Source organism: Lynx canadensis, chromosome B3 (genome assembly GCF_007474595.2).
Source record: "Lynx canadensis isolate LIC74 chromosome B3, mLynCan4.pri.v2, whole genome shotgun sequence".
Classification (NCBI taxonomy): domain Eukaryota; kingdom Metazoa; phylum Chordata; class Mammalia; order Carnivora; family Felidae; genus Lynx; species Lynx canadensis.
In genome coordinates this window covers 11,738,151-11,755,225 of record NC_044308.2, presented here as the reverse complement: position 1 = coordinate 11,755,225, position 17,075 = coordinate 11,738,151, and the positions used below count along the sequence as shown (strand labels likewise).

At 56.3% G+C, this 17,075-nt stretch overlaps 1 protein-coding gene across 1 annotated transcript in view; it reads left to right on the top strand.

Annotated features, from left to right (window-relative positions):
- RGMA (repulsive guidance molecule BMP co-receptor a) overlaps nucleotides 1-17,075 on the top strand; it is a 45,970-nt gene that overhangs the window by 19,617 nt on the left and 9,278 nt on the right. The window contains exon 3 of the mRNA XM_030317464.1: nucleotides 16,185-16,699. Within this exon, the coding sequence (XP_030173324.1) occupies nucleotides 16,185-16,699 (515 nt within the window). The remainder of the gene's footprint in view (nucleotides 1-16,184; nucleotides 16,700-17,075) is intronic.

Below are 17,075 nucleotides of genomic sequence, written 5' to 3'. Positions count from 1 at the left end.
AGAGGAACGGGAGGGCTGGTGGGAGGTACTCAGCAGTCCGGCGGCTGCCAGCACCCCGGTGGTGGTGTTTTTGTTGTTGCTTTCACATCTCCAGCTCAAAACCTTTATTTTAAAGTATCCCCCCACCCCCGCCGCCCCCAGTCAGAGCAAAGCTGGTGGGTTATAGAATTCAGAATGCGAATTCCATCACTTTTGTTTCCTAGAAGCCCATTTCTTTTTTGGCTTCAAGGCTGGTAACTAAAACCTGGCAGATAGAACAGATAGCTGTTGCCCTGTCATGCCAGCTGGCTCCCGTTTCTTCTAATTTGAGGACTTGACAGCTGCCTTTAGTCAAAATTGCCCACCTTACTGAAAACAGCTTCCAGGCCTCCCCAAACCAAATGCACCGGGGGCTCCAAAAACTTGTATGCTCAAGAAACCTGGGTCAGAAGACCGTTTCCTAAGTAAGAGATCAAATGGGTCATTTTCGCAAAGAAGAGATGGACTGTCCTAGTCTTTGACCCAAGGACAGAGGGACTGCTTTGGAAGAAAGTCAGAGACACTGCAGGTGTGGCAGAGGTCAGGGCAGGGAGGGCCTGGTGGCTGCTGGGGAAAACACAAAGCCTTGGCCAGTGCAGGCACAGAGACTCCCAGGGGCCCTGCGTGCTGCCCACTGAAGGCAGGTGGAATCCAGCTCGAGCAGCCACGTGAAAGCATAGGCTTGTTCAGGGCTGGTGAACTTGAATGACTGCCAGGAGCAAACCCATAGGAGTGCAACTCAAATTGGACGTAGTTATGTGGAGAAAGATGCCTTCACCTCCGTGGACTGAGAGGGTTTGTGTTTTTTGAGAGTGTTCACGTGGACTTACCCAGTGGGTGTGACATACCTGCTGTGTCCCAGACTCAGTGACGGCAGTCGGGGCCCTCCTCCATGCAGGGCCGGCAGAACCCCCAACTCCTAAAGGGTGAGGGGTCTGCAGTGTCCCTTGGGCGCTAAGGGCGTGCGCTTGGACGATGCCGTGCCCACAATTGATGGACCGGTGGCCTCGTCTAGCTGCGGCAAGGAGTGGGGTGGGAAGGAGGAGGCCCAAAAAAAGGCTTCTCGGGAGGAATCTTCCACAAATAACAGCTTGTTCAAGACCCAATTAATAGATCCTTCTTATTCTTAGACTTTGAAAGCTTTGTGACTTAATACAACAGATTTTTTTTTTAATTTTTTAATGTTAATTTTTGAGAGAGAGAGAGAGCGCGCACACAAGCAGGGGAGGGGCAGAAAGAGAGGGAGACACAGAATCCAAAGCAGGCTCCAGAGTGGTAAGCACAGAGCCTAACGCAGGGCTCGAACCCAGGAACACTAGATCATGACCTGAGCCGCAGTCAGACGCTTAACCCCCTGAGCCACCCAGGCGCCCGTCAGATTTCCAAGAGAAACCCATCAAAGACCTATGTTGTAGATACGCTGGCATGCTTCCCGTTAATTTCATGTGGATGCTGTACTCCGAGCACAGTGGTTCCTAAAGTGTGGTCCCTCCTCCAGCAGCACCAGCCTCCCCTGGGAGGCTCCTCCTCCCCAGACTCACTGAAGCCATGCTCCGGGGGTGGGACCCGGGTTCTGTACTTCACCAGGCCCGCTAGGGGGTTCTGATGCACACTCAGGTGTGAGGGCTGCTGTTGTAAGAATTATTGCCCCGCGGCCTTTCTCTTTCCCTCGTTGCTTTCCCTTTACTTTTCAATTGCACCTGTCCCAGAAATGTTAATCCTCAGGGGAGAAACTCCAGCTTGGGGAGACCAAGGCTCTCTGCTATGTCCAAGTGCATCTCTGTCATTATAGAGATGAGAATAGTTCCGCCAGAGCTGCTGTTCAGAAATGTGCAAGCAAGTCAATTTGCGTACCACATTTTTGTCTTCCCAGTGGGACTTCGTGTCCCAGAGGCAGAGAATGAAGTGATGTCTGGTTGCAAGAGCCAGATGACAGCTGAGCCAGCTAGCAGCTAAGAGGTCTGCAGGGATGAGCATTGGCTTCCAGGCAGAGTGAGACGGAGAGTCCTATGGACCATTTGCCCCCTAACCCCTGAGGTGAGGAGGTGGTCTTGTGGTTGAAGAAGGGAAGCCTGCCTGCAGGGTTCCAGTCATTGCTAGCGATCGCCCCCATCTCAGAGGACAGGTGGGGACAGGTCAGATAAGGATGCTCCGGGAGGTGGGGAAGACGGGGCCCCAGGACCCTGTGGAGGTAAGAGGATGGGGTGGGGCCAGTTTATGTGTTGGGGGCGACGTGTGGTTCCTGTGCCAAACCCTCTCTTGAGTGAAATGTTCAAGGCCCTGGACAGAACTGGGCTGAGAACCCCAGCTTTGTGCTCTGGTCGAGTGGTTAGCTACCATGCTGTTTTCCTGCTTGGCTGAATTCAACCTGCCTAAAACTGCAGGCGCTGTTTCTTCTAGGGCGACCAGCTCATCTAGTATCTCCCCCTGGACTCTTACAGGTTTAAAGCTGAAAGTCCCGAGTCCTTAGCAACCCTCTCAGTCCTAGGCACACCAAGATGCTTGGTCACCCTCCACTCCTCCCCCCACCTGCCCCCCGGGACTAGTGCCTGGTTTGAGTCCGTTAAGGAGCCCGCTGCCCAGAACGGTGAAGCCCTGAATGTCCGATGGGCCTCTCCATTCAATGCAGTTGCTTGGGGCTGGGCCTCCTTCCTCCACCTTTTCCTGCCTGTTACCGTTGTCACTTTGCTACAAACAGCTGACCAGCCCTAGGACCTTCCTCTGGGCACCCCCCCCCAAACCCCCCTTTTAGAACATAAGTCCTGCTCAGGAACTCATCCCTCCTCGTAGCCCTCTGAAGCATCCAAAAGGGAGGACCCTCTGATTTCTGGCCCCACACTTTTCCCGGGCCTCATTTGCATGGCTTCTGGAACATCCCGAGGCTCCAGGCCACCCCTGCCTGCCCCCCTACTCCACCACCACCCACCCACCTTCCCAGGCCTTCCTTGCCCAATGCCGCTGCCCACCTAATCAAGGCCCAAGTTCAGTGCTGTCTGTTGGGGTCCAGTGCCATCCCTCCAATGACCTAGACACCTGTCCCCTTGGCTGCAGACACCTGTGCTTCCTCCCAGTTTCGCTGCTTCGCAGGTCTTGGGGTTTTGCTCTCTTCTAAATCACCAGTTCTGTCTATAAGGGCAGAACCGCATTTTCTGTTCCTTTATCCCCTTCTCCTTTCTGGACACACTGAACACACCCAGCGGCATCCTGGGAATTGGAGGGCCCTTGGGTCTTTTTGCATTTCTGTTACGTGTTTTCTCAAGAGACAGAGACCACAGGCTTTTTGTCCCCCAGATTCCCCAACCTTTTTTCTAAAATAATTTTTTCGGGGTTATAAAAGCAATACTCATTTTCAAAGCTAAAAACCATAAAGGGCAAATAAGTACGTGAGAATAACCCAAATGCCGACCTCCCACAGACAACCTATCACATCACTACTTAAGATTATGAACATCCTTTGAGACGTAATACCTTCTACTGTGCTCTCCAAAGTATGATCGTTTGAAGGAGGACAATCATTTTTAAAGCTCTCCTCGTTTATTGAGCGGCCACAGTATCCTGGGCACTGGGCCAAACGCTTTGAGTACAACACCTCGCGAGACCACCACACCTTCCTCACGGAAGAGAAAGTACCGAAGAGGAAACAGAGGGTCACAGAGGTTGCCTGACATTACATTACACAGCTAGCCGGTGACCAAGCTGGGAGTAGAACACAGACCCCCGACACTTTTCCATGTCCCATATTGTGAATAAACATACTCCTTAGATTTGCTTCGGAGCATGTTCCAGTTTGTGCTGTGCAGCATATAAGGCTTCAAGGTGGTGGGGGGAAATAAGACCCCAAATTTGGAGGTATTAGATAGCAGAGTGAAAAGCTGACCACGGATTCTGTGGACCTAGCGGTTTTTTGGGGTGGTTTTGGTTTTGTTTTGTTTTTGTTTTTTTTTTTTTTTGCCTCCTCCCAAAGGCCCTCTCTGCTCCCTGTCTGTCCCTGGCTTAACATTTCAAAGAAGATGCCACCCAGCCATAGGTCAGGCAAAGAAGTTGGCAAGGGCTGTCATTGTGCAAATTTTCCCAAGTCAGATTTATGTCTTTTGGGTTTTGCTTATTTATTCATTTCATGCACCATTTCACCCGAGCAGTCGAAATACCGAGACGCCTATTAAAGTGATCCGTCTGCACCCAGGTCCCCGCAGAAAGGAGCCCATTATTGGTTCGCATGCTAAGGAATGTCCCATGAACACAGGCTCACACACGTGTGCGCCAGCCGGGCGTGTGCCCAGCTGGCATGCATTTGCCCTCCCACTGCATGAGGAAGGTGGAGGAGGGAGGCCCGCCTGCGGATGGCGGTGAGGGAGAAAAAGCCACTTCAAATGAATCTAGACGTGGAGCGGCCAAGCAGATGAGCCGAGGGTTGCTGGAGGCAGAGCCAGGATGGAAAATTATCATTTCTAGAGCCAGCCCTGGACTCGGGAAAAGGGGTTATGCCTCCGAGCGGGAAGAACACGTTGCTCACCTGAAAGCTTCATTGATATCTGGAAAGTGATGGCTTTGCCCGTAACCGCTCTGCTTGTGGAACCTGGAGTAGCTTCGTTCTGTGCCCTAAGACAAGATGGTATTGGCCTGGAATCTTGCGCCCGGCTCAGCCCTTGGTCATCATGGGTCCCTCTTCTAAGTTTTTGTTGTCATTGTTGTTTATTTTGAGAGAGAAAGAAGGAGACAGACGATCCCAAGCAGGCTCCACGATGCCAGTGCCAAGCCCCAGGTGGGGCTCGAACCCACGAACCATGAGATACCCACGAACCTGAGCCGTAATCAAGAGCCAGACGCTTAACCAACTGAGCCACCCAGGCGCCCCCATCAGGGCTCCCTTTTACCCAGAAGCCCTCAGCCACCTGATTTGACAGGCCTGCTTGCGGCCTTAGTGAACACAGGTGCTTCTGAATGTCCTGTCTGCCATTGATCTGGTTCCATGTGGCCCCAGTGGGAGTCAGGGGAGGGCGCCCAGTTTGGAAAGCTGCAGTGTGCCCTTTTCCTTGGCACTCGGTGTGGTTTCTTGTAGCAACTTGGCGTGTGTGATGGCTGGGGCAGAGCAGCCCTGGCAGAGTGTGACAAGGGGCAGTGCCTCCTGCCTCAGCTCAGTAGGTGGCATTCGGCCACCTCTTCCCACACTGGACAGTGAGTTAACCCCCAGCTCCCTGGCCTCCCCACCTCCCCTTCCTAGAGCAGTCGAGACTCTCTGAGAACCTCCCTCTTACCTGGTTCTTTATCCTGTAGGCCAGTTCCCGGACAACGGGGTTTCCGGAAAAGTCCCAGCACCTTTGAGGGACTCACAGGCTAGGCCGGTTCCCCCCGGACCACCTTGGGCTGCATAGGGAGGAATGCTTTTTTAGGAAGGATGATCACTTCTGACTTCGTGCAGGTTAAGTGAGGTGAATTGTGCTGTAGCTGACAAAATCTTCAGTCTGTCACCTGGCTGTGTTCCTGTAGGAATCTGATGTCAAACACCTGGCACCAGGAGTGACATGATGTCAAACACCTGCAGGAGTGACATGAACAGGCAGCGTTAGACATCTCTCTCTTTAAAAAAACAAAGTAAAACATTTATTTATGTTTGGGAGAGCGCCTGTGGGGGAGGGGCAGAGAGAGGGAGACAGAAGAACCAAAGCTGATGTAGGACTCAGACTCACAAGATCATGCCCTGAACGGACGTCGGACACTCGATTGACCCACCGAGCCACCCAGCTGCCCAGCTTTAGGCATCTCTTAACTCAGGAAGACTCCAGAATACCGCGCAGGCCAGAGTTTGCCACATGTTGGCACTAGATCTGATCGCGTCCCCCTCCTTGATTCCCCCAAGTGGGTGGGGAGTGACCAACTGTCCCCATGCTGAGTGCAGGCAGGCTGGCGCTCCTGGTTAGGTGCTGCCCTCCCCTCCTCCTTCAGGACCCCCTGTCACAGCTTGATGACAAGAGAGGGGAGCCCCAGGGCCTCTGCTGTCCAGGATGGATGTGAGACAGGCCGTGGGGACAGGAACAGGAGGTCTCGGGCTTCAGTGCTGACCTTGGCACAGAGGTTGATCAGTGACTGCTCATTCTGCTTCTGCTTCTGCTCATTCTGTGCTCTGCCTGCTTCTACCCGGACTAAAGCCACCACCTCCTAAAATAGTATCGTGATCATGCCATGCACTTCCTGGAAATTATCCCAGGGCTCCCTACCATCAACTGCATCTAGTCTGAAATCCTTAGGCTGGTAGGTCAGGGTCCAGTCAGGACAACAAAACCGCATGGGGTATTTCCACGGAGGGACCTTCATGTAGGGGATTGTTGGGCGTTTGTGGGAGCACCGGAAAGGCCACCGGGGACCACAGAGGGACACACACATTGTAGGAAGCGGCTTCGCTTGGGAGGCAAAAGGAAGAGAGAAGCTGGGGGCCAGGTCTCTAGAGGAGGGTACTTTGAAAGCACAGTGATGGAAACAGCCTGGGGACAGCGCCCCCTTGTGGTGGAGTCTAACGGAGCTGGGGGACGAGAGGAAAGGGGTTTGAAGTCCCTCCGGTCCTCCCCACAGCGGAGGAAAGCACTTTGGAGCTGAGCGACATTGGCTACCAGCATGCAAGCAGCGTGTCCCCTCCAGCCAACCTCAGCCGTTTCGGAGGCCCCTGTGCTTCCGCGTCTCTGTCTCGCCTCAGCTGGCAAATCCCACCGGCCCTCCGAGACCTGGCTGAACTGCCCCTGGTCCCCTCTCGTGCCTCCACCCTTACATCTTCCTTGTGACTCAGTATTCAGATGCAATGTGTTGGCTCCGCATTCCAGAAGTTTGCTAGCTGTCTCCACCTGAGCAGAGAAACCACCTGAGGCTTGTTGCAGGAACGGCGTGAAGCCCAGGGTAGGGTCTAGAACTTCCAGCAAGTAAATGACTCCAGGCAGGCAGGTGCCATGCCAGCCACCGAGTGGGACAGAACCAACTTGACCGTGGGGCGTGTGTTCAAAACGAGCCTTACCCCTTTAAGAGGAGGCAGGTTTCCCCCTTTCCCGGCTCACCCCGCCCCTCCTCCTGCACAGCAACTGAAACCTGATCTAATCCCTTTGCACGCGGGTAATTTATTGGTCTATTGGGCTTTTCTTGGTGGCAAATTGCATTGTCTTTATTCCTGGGTTCGGGCCGCGGAGCGGCTCGCCGCATTCCTGAGACTCGCTTCTCAGGGCGATCCTTCACACCCCCTCGGTGCACAGTGAAATAAGTTTTATTGGGCTTCTTTGTTATGCAAACAGGGCGGTAATAATCAGGCTATTCTTCTGAAAGATTGGGCTTGATTAACAGTTCAAAGGAGGTCTCTGAAAGCAGCTAATGCCGCACTGGTGCATAAATATTTCCCTCCCGCCCGGGTAAGTGCAGCTGATACTCCGAGCTCCCAGCCCCCGTCTGTTTCCGAGAGGCACTGGGCCGCTAGTTAAAGGAAAGGAATTCAGTCGCACAGGCTGTGAGGCTGTGATTTCTCTCGCTGGCACGTCTCCGTGCACAAAGGAGGAGGTCCGGAGCCGACCTCCCCAACAAGTGAGATGTTACATATGTGGGGTGTCGGGGCACGTGGAAGCCGCCAGCCTCCCCCACAGACCTAGCAGAGCACTGGGTTGGGGGCTTTAAAAAGGCATCCAGTCGAGCGCCTGGGTGGCTCAGTCAGTTAAGCATCTGACTTCGACACACGTCATGATCTCAGGGTTTGTAGGCTCGAGCCCCGCATGGAGCGCTCCGTGCTGACAGCTCGGGGCCTGGAGCCTGCTTCGGATTCTGTGTCTCCTGTGTCTGCCCGTCCCCTGCTCGCTCAGTCACTGTCTATCTCTTTCAAAAGGGAATAAACTTAAAAAATAGATAAATAAAACGGCATCAAATCTCCCAAGATGTTTTGAGAGTAGGGTGTGGAAAATGAGGGACCCCTACTCGCGGGGTCTGCGGGCAGGAGGGGGACACCTCAGCTGGGCCCTCCATGGATGACACAGACTGTTCAGTGAGGCCCACAGCAGCCAGGGGACACCCAGGGGGAGCTGAGGGGCCATCTGCAAAATTTGCAAGGTGGTTAACACTTGAGGCTTTTCTGTGTGGCTCTAGAGGAGAGCTGAGGCCCCTCGGCCATCCCTGGAGGCAGATGCGGGTCCACAGCTGGAGCTGTCTAGCACAGGAGGGGCCAGCCCTGCCCTGGCAGATCTCTGGTGCTGGTGGAGGCCGGATGCCCACCGGGGAGGGATGTTACAGGGAGGGAGATTCCATGCTTCTGCCGTGGAAGCTGCCTGGAGGTGGAAACCAGTGACCAGGGACGCTTGGTAGCCTCAGGCCCCGGGCTCTAAAACTCCGTGGGGCACCTTGAGAAGCCAACAGTTTGGTCACCAAGTGTTGAGTAGATAAAGTGATCTTGATTAAGTAGGTTGCACAAAGAGGCGAGGGATTCCAGCCCCAACTGCAGTTGGAAGCAGATGGGTCTGATGCTTGCCGGGGTGGCCGTCTGAGACCCAAGGGGCCACCCACCCTCTAGGCTTTGCCTACACCCCACCCTTAAAGCCAACACGCCCACCTCAGGGGCACTGGAGGGAGTTCAGGGGGCTTCCTGTCGTGAGTCCCAGCCAGCCACTGTCTTCGCCTCTGCATTCCCCTCGGTTTGTCCTCCGCGAGCTCATCCTGAAGTTCTCAGTCTCCCGAGGCCTGGGTCAGACCCAGACAACGCAGATTGTGCTTCTAAGGAGCATAAAGTTCTTCTGTGCGGCACCTTTGCATTTCCCTGGGGGTCTGAGGTGGAGCCCCAGGTCCCAGAGGAGCCTTGCCCGAGGACTAGAGTGGCTGAGATAGAAATGAAATTCAGGAGAAATTCTTACTTCCCATCAGGTTCTTCCTCCCCTGGCTCTGTGCATATTGGCTGTCTTGGGTCCACCCAGGGGTAGCCCAAAGGGCCAGAAGGGTCCACTCTGCCGCCTGCAGGAACCAGGCAGGGAGGGGGCAGCCGGGGCCTTCTCGTCACCCCAAAAGCGGCAAGGGGTGGCTCTCCCTGCAGAGCTGGCCTCCCCTTCTGCCTGTGTGAGTTGCAAACACACTTTCCTCTCCTTGCTTCCTTCCTTGGATGTTCAGAGCAGAAACAAGTCCAAGGTTTCCTGCCTGGAACGAAGTCTCCTGCTTTTTTCTTTCCTTTTTTTTTAAGATACGGTACATAAAAATCAGTCCCTCTGTGGTTTCTTTGGCAGGTGACACTGTGGCTACAAGCTTTTCCTTTTGATGCTGGGCCAGATTACATCCAGGTCCCTGACCTGGGGTGGCCTTCAGCCCGTGATTTAGTGGAGTGGATACGGGGCGGCAGGATGACTCCAGTGAGGGGTCAAGGGCCCCTCAGCTCGCCACCCGTGGGGACTGTCCAGCTCTGGCATGCCTAAAGCCCTTCTGTGACCCCCAGGAAATGACAGCTCATGCATGACCACTTGAGGCAGACAGGCCCAGGAGAGCTGGGTTACCGCCTGGAGAGAAGGCAGAGGGGCACGGGAGCCCCCGACTCTGGTCCTGGGCAGTCACTGACCCCCCAACCCTGAGCTATAGCTCCTCCATCTACGGTGGGAGGTACTTGGACTTGCCCTTAAACTATCAGGAAGGTGTGAAAGGCTGGCTCAGAGTCCCCCAAGGGTTTGGGGCAGCCAAGGAAACCCAGCAATTGGCAGGGGGATCATTTTGCATGAGGACTTGCTCCTGGTATCTCCACACAGGCCTTTCTGCAGGGAAGGCTTGCCATCCACTTGGAGGGTGGTCACTGCCCTGGGAACAGACAGGTAGCGATGACTGTGTGTCAGGAACTGGGCGTGGTCAAAGAAAACACATCTTGCTTTTGGGGATTTCAGGACCTGGATCATTCTTGGCTGGTGTCCCAAGAAAGGTATGGCAAACGCACTTTGAAAAGCATAGAAGGAGGGGCGCCTGGGTGGTTCGGTCGTTTAAGCATCCAACTTTGGCTCAGGTCATGATCTCACAGTTTGTAGGTTCAAGCCCCGCATCCAGCTTTGTGCTGACAGCTCAGAGCCTGGAGCCTGCTTCAGATTCTGTGTCTCCCTCTCTCTCTGCCCCTTGCCTATTCACATACTTACTCTCTCTCTCTCTCTCTCTCTCTCCCTCTCTTAGGTAAATAAACATTAAAAAAAATTTTAAGAAAGAAAGAAAGGCATAGAAAGAGCCCCAAAGCCTGTGGCGGTGTGAGCCACATGTATGTGCGTCTATCAAATGAGGATAAAATTCCTGCCCGTTGATTCAGAATAGCAGTGAGGGCCTGGCCTTCAAGCAATTTGTAGTCTGCACAGGTTCAGGAAGTCCGGGCGTTATTACCATTATTTCTTTCTTGGAGGTGAGGCTCCGCCTGTGTGTCCACCCCTAGCTGTACCCACGGGTGCACCGCCCCTGCGCGCTCAACCCCCCGAAGGGCAGAACCTCCTCTTTATTGTCTTTGTAGCCTCACAGCAAATGGGCTCAGCCTGGTGTGTGTGTGTGTGTGTGTGTGTGTGTGCGCGCGCGCGCAGGTACAGAAGGTGAAAGAGGAGGGGGAAGCGGCTGGGGGGCTCTGTCAGAGCACCTGGGAGGAGGGGGCTATTTAATGCCTCTAGGACTCAGTTTGCCTGTCTGTGGAATGGGGATAACAGATCGTCCTAGGGCTGTCATAGGTGAATGGAGGTCCGTGTGCAATGCGCTGTACCTAGTAAGTGCTCAGTACACATTAGCTGTTAGGGAGACCTTAGCCTCCCCCACAAATTCTCATTTAACCAAAGTTAACACAAAGCTGCCTTCCACCAAGCTTCCTTCCAGTGTTCTCAGGGTTTGCTGCCGTCAGCTCCGCTGGTCCCTGAAGTGTATACTGATCGAGGCACTGATGCATGTCGGCAGCACAGAGAGCAGCGCCGTGTGGCCCGTGGCCACACAGCCACTGAGCTGCACAACTGCACTACTCGACCACGATCATCTGCCCCCAGGGCACATCCCCTGAAGCCCTCCCCACCACTACTGCCTCCCAAAGCGAGGGCCCTCGTTTCCAACTCGGCAGTGCCCAGTGACACAAAATCTGTCACAGGCAGCTTGTTGACACTGACTTGGCCCCGGTCTGGTCTCTGGATGGTGAAATTGCCAGGGCCTTCGTTCTTCTGTGTCTCACAGAACCCGAGGTCTGTGCGTTTGTTCATTAACAAGAGTAAAGGCGAATTTGTAGAAATTGTGCTTCGGGACCCAAAGTTTCTGATTGCGCCATCTCCCAGGAAATGGGTGGAAGAGGGATTGTGGGCGCCTTGGCAACAAGGGGGGAAGGGACTGTGGCAGGAGGAAGGGCCACACGTGGAGACTGGGTCACAGAGGCTGGCAGGACAGAGGGACACCAGCAAGAGATGAGGGCTCGGTTCGTCTCTTCCTCCTGGATGCCTGCTCCGCCTTCAAGAGCCAGGAGAGTCGTCCCAGCCTGGGTCACCCCTGCGACCACAGGTCCTTGCGAGGAGAAGGGACAATGGAATAGGTGAAGTGGAACCCACCTGATTTTTTGGCCCCTGGCCACGCGAACGTCTCCAGTGATCCTGGCTTCTGCAGGGGGGATGCGGGAGGGCCCAGGAAGGGGAGGAGAGACGGGGGTCAAGGCTTGCAGTTCTGGAGGCTGCAAGTCGGGGTGCCAGCGTGGTCGGGTTCTGGTGAGAGCTCTCTTCCTGGCTTGCAGACGGCCGCCTTCTCGCCGTGTCCTCACGTGACAGTGTGTGCCTGTGCCCCCGTGTCTCTTCCTAGAAGGACCCTAATCCCATCATGGGGGCTGCACCTCACGACCTCATCTGACCCTAATCATCCCCCAGAGGCCCATCACCCCCCATCCAAGTGCCGTCACACTGGGGTTGGGGCTTCAGCGAAAGAATTTGGGGCAAACACATTCAGTCCACAGCACCCTCGCTGGTGAGAGGTGGTGAGCAAGGTGGCGGTGAAGCTATCCTGGGTGCCCCCCTTGGGAAGTGTGGCGGCCAGGGAGGGGTAGAGGGAGGGATGCTCCAGCGCCCTTCCTGTCCCTTTCCTGTCCCCACCTGTGACTTCTAACCTCTTACCTCACGGTGGGGCGGGGGCGGTGTTTATCTCCCTCTGGGACCTTTGTCAGGGCCACTGGGTCCCAGGCAGATTCCGTGCATCCTGTTTAACCCTCAGCAGCTCTCTAAGGCGGTTGCTACCCCCGATTCACAGATAAGGACACAGAGGTAGAGCCGATTTCCCACAACTACTGGCAGGGGACAGAGCGGGACTTTGAACCAGACACTCTCCCTCCAGTGCCCACTGCCCACCACCCCATCTGGCCATTGTCACCCTCACACCTTTGCATTTCTGTCCTAGTCCCGGGTGATAGCATCGGGAACATTCTGCAGATGGCTGAGAATTGGGATGGGCAGCACTTAGGGGGAGGGAGGGGTTGGAGGAGTCCCAGGTCACCTCTGTGTGGACCCTGCCTCAGATGGAAGGCCTAGCTCCTGGGTGCAAGGGCAGCCCAAGAGTGACCTCAGGGTCGCCCCCTGCGGGTGGTGGGCGGAGCTGGCTCTTCAGAGGCGGAGGCGGAGGCGGGGTGGCCCTGTTCCCCTGTGGCTCTGGGAGGGGGAGGGGAGCAGGTGAAGGAGCCCCGCGGAGTTTGAACTGAGAGGTGAAAGGCCTGGTCTCCGAGGGCTGGGGGCCTGGGGTTGTCCTGGGCTGCTTAGGGTTTGCTCCTTTTGGGAGAGCTGTCTCTTCTCTTTGCCCCCCTCTGCAGCCCCCTCCCACCCGAAGGAAATGCCCCATTCACACACTCCAGACTGGCTGGTCTCCAGCGGGGTTCCAGCTTGGCCCTTCTGTGACCGTTTGAAAAGAAAATGGCCCAACTCTAAAGAAGAGTGGCCTGCGGACCAGCAGCACGGGCCTCCCTTGGGCCCCTGACAGACACGTCGGGCCCGCGGAGGCCCTGCTGCCCCAGCCCAGGCCGTTGGGGTGCAAGGCGTCATCCCAGGAACGCTGCTCTGAACAGAGTAGTAAGGGCCACATCTGTGGTGACCCCAGAGCATGCAAGGGACCCCCTTTCGGGGCACCTCGGTAGGACTTCAGGCATGAACTCCAGACACACTGGAGAGCTCTGCAGCCGGGACCCTGCTCGGGGCCATTTTCAAGGCTGTGAAGATACTAGACTCTCATCACCCCGGGGTGGGGGGGTCCCCCGTTTGTGGGGTTAGAGCCACCAGTGGCAGTCAGGAGTGAGACACCTTGCCTATCCCACATTGTCTGTGTGCGGGCTGGTCCTGCCCTAGGCCCCGTTCCTGACCCCTGCCTTCCAGCCCCTGCCCAGCCTGTGGGCTGGACCCTGAGCTGTGGCCTCTGGGAACTGGGGGCAAGGCCACGGAGAGCCTGCGGACCACGGGCCTGCCAGCTGGTGGGGTCCTCGGGGAGAGGCTGAGGGTCGCTTTGCAGCAAAGCGTGCCCCTGACCCACTCGGCAGCTGGCAGGGGAAGTCGTGAACATGCTATGTGATGACTTTTGGAACTGTCCACTGCATGGGCTCTTAGGCCCGACAGGCCAGATTCAAGTCCTGCTTCAGCTTATTCAGGGAGGCCTCGGGCCAGAGAAGCAGCCGTGCTGAGCCTGGCTTTGGCCTCGGGGCTGCCGGGAGGGCTGGCTGGGGTGAGGCCCTGGCCCGAGACTGAGTAGCTGTGACTTCACCCTCTGCCGTCCCGGGTCAGCTTCGGCGGGAGCTGAGGCCGGTGCAAGTCGTGCTCGGGCTGCAGTGGTCGGTTATAAAGGGGCTAGGGGTCTCCTCTCTCCGCTTTGGGCACGGTGAGGGCCGGAGGGGCACCCACGCCCGGCTGCGGGCCGGGCTCCCGAGGCTGGTGGGCAAGCGGTGGGCGTAGCCCAGGCGACTGCCACTCAGCAGCGGCCTGTGCCCCATTCAGACAGTTGTCTTTGATGCCGTGTCTCCAGGATTCTGAGAAAGCAGCGTCTCGGGTCAGCACACCCGGAATGGGTGAGGCTGCCTGAGCGGGCGCTGCGGAGCGCCCCCCCCCCCTCCTCCCCCTCCTCCCCTCCACCACGAGGGGCTCCTCTACCTTCCCCCACGTAGGCCACGTTAGCATTTGGGGTAGGTTGGGTCTTGGGTGTCTTCTATAGGTTGGCGAAACACGAAGACAGCAGGAGCGCCAGGGTGGCTCAGTCAGTTAAGCCTCCGACTTCGGCTCAGGTCATGATCTCCTTGTTCCTGAGTTCAAGCCCCACGTTGGGCTCTGCGCTGATAGCTCGGAGCCTGGAGCCCGCTTCGGATTCTGTGTCTCCCTCTCTCTCTGCCCCTCCCCCACTGGTACTCTGTCTCTCTCTCTCTCTCTCTCTCTCAAAAGTACTAAACATTAAGAAAAAACTTGGGAAAAAAAAGAAATAGGAAGACAGCATGGATGGAGACTCTTCCAACTGCCTTTCAAAGGACACCTACCCCCAGGAGCAGGTTTCTGTGGGAGGGAGACCATGCAGGGTGGGGTGGCTGTCTCACCCACAGCTTTTCCCGTGTTCCCCCAGGTGCCCTGTTGTTAGCCAAGTCTGCTGAAGTCAGCACACTTCTTCAACTTGAAAGCTATTAAAATGGAAAATCCGCGGCTCTTCTATTCTGTTGGTTTTATCTGTCCTCATACACGTTGAAGTAAATATGTGACTTCTCAAAAGAAAAACGCCCACCCAGATTCCACCTGAAACAACCGAATTGGCCGGCAGTGTGACAAACACAGGAGAAGTTAGGGGAGGGGCCTGAATTTCAGGACAAGCGCTGGCTGCCCTGCCCGTACCCAGGTGTGTGACCTGGCCAGGTCAGCCTCAGCTCCAGACAGGTGCCTATGGAGGTGGCAGATCTCCCAGAGATGGGCCATCCAGGTGCCCACGCACAGGGCAGCTGTTCAGGTGCCTCCCCCGCGTATTTCTGTCCCAGGTTTTATTTGCAACTTGATTTTGTAGGTCAGAAGCCAGCACCAGAGAAGCAAACTGAGTTTTCCAAGGGTTCATGAGCCAGGCTAGTGGCCTGGGCAGGACTGGCTGAAGCAACAGCCCCGTTCTCCTGCTGATCGTTCCAGCCCTGGGCTGCAGCTGCCCCCCTCCCCCCCCCCCCACCTCCGCTGGTCCGCCAGCCCCTTTCACTGCTAGAGGCTGCGTAGAATGTTCTCTCCTGCTGCTGGGCTGCATGCCTGGCCACTGAAGTCACTACAGACTGTGCAAAAGAATCTGGGAGGCCGGGAAAGGGCAGGTTCTACGTGTCCAGGTACAAGATGCAGGTGTGTCAAAGCCCCAGTTTTTCAGGCTCGGTCTTTTGTAGCTGATTATCACTAAGGTCTCAAAGCTTGTCAGTGACTTTTTTAAAAACACAACTTAAGGCAGATCCAAGGTTATTACTGTCGGTTGCTTCCCAGCGTCCCCTCCCGAGCAGGATAAAGGAGGGATGGAACTGTGGCGACCAACAGGGAAGCTACTCTTGCTTTGCAGACAGGGTGACGGTAACCGGGTCTTCTGTGACCAAAGCTCACCGTCAACTAGCCAACATTCATGGAGCTTCTGATCTACGTCAGTGCCCTCCTTAGTGCCGTAACACTCTGAGCAGCCTCATAAGGTACATGCTACCATCATCCCGTTTTCTACAGAAGTATAATGAGGCACAGAGACGTCCAGTGATTTGTCCGAGGTCACACAGTAGCAGAGGCCAGGCCACATACTGAATAGTGGGGCTTAATTCCCAGCCAAATTTCTGTTGCTTTTGCCAAAATGCTTGCGGATCGCTGTGAAAGCATCAGCAGATGTCCAAGGCGGCAGGGTGGCTTTGTGAGCTCGCAAAGTCTTGCTGCCCAGAAACACTGACCACTCCTCTTTACAGGCTGGGGGCAGTGGGAGGGGCCTCCACCGGCCCTGGTGGCAGGCTGGTCTGCACGCCTGGCCACTTGGGGTCATTCTGGGCGGAAGGCTGGGAAGGGCAGGCTGCGCACTGCACTTCCACCTGCGGGGACTCTTTGCCTTCTACATGCAAACGTGCGGCGCAGGTGGCGCCCCCTGGGAAGGGATGTCCTTGTACGTGTGCCCGCGGCGCTGGCCCCCAGGGGTGAGGGGGCGGAGCCCGCCCAGGGATCTTGACCGCGTGTCCCTTCCTTTCCCCACAGCCACGTCCCCGTGCAAGATCCTCAAGTGCAACTCTGAGTTCTGGAGCGCCACGGCGGGCAGCCACTCCCCCACCTCGGACGACGCCCCCGAGTTCTGCGCGGCGCTGCGCACCTACGCCCTGTGCACGCGGCGCACGGCCCGCACCTGCCGGGGCGACCTGGCCTACCACTCGGCCGTCCATGGCATAGAGGACCTCATGAGCCAGTACAACTGCTCCAAGGATGGCCCCACGTCGCAGCCGCGCCTGCGCACCCTCCCGCCGCCGGGCGACAGCCAGGAGCGCTCCGACAGCCCCGAGATCTGCCACTACGAGAAGAGCTTCCACAAGCATGCGGCGGCCCCCAACTACACGCACTGCGGCCTCTTCGGGGACCCGCACCTCAGGACTTTCACTGACCGCTTCCAGACCTGCAAGGTGCAGGGCGCCTGGCCGCTCATCGACAACAATTACCTGAACGTACAGGTCACCAACACGCCCGTGCTGCCCGGCTCGGCCGCCACCGCCACCAGCAAGGTAAGCTGAGGCTGAGGCGTGGGCGTCCCTGCTGTGACCAGGGCCCAGACCAGACACCTCCTGCACCCTCCCAGTGTTCTTATTTTCAGTAAATGGGCTGATGACTTAGGAATGTCCAGAGAATCTTTGTCCTGAGATAAACCAACCAGGAACCCCCTCTTCATGCCGCCTGGAGTCTGGTATTTCTCAAACTGCCGGATACTGCCCACCAGGGGCTTGTGACATCAGTTTTCTGGGGTCAGGAACCAGCATACAAATGTCACCTTTTTTTTTTTTTTTTTTTTTTAATTGGGCAGGGTAGAACAAGATGGCATAACCCAACACGGATAGAAAAGGCAGGTTGTGGGGCGCCTGGGTGGCGCAGTCGGTTAAGCGT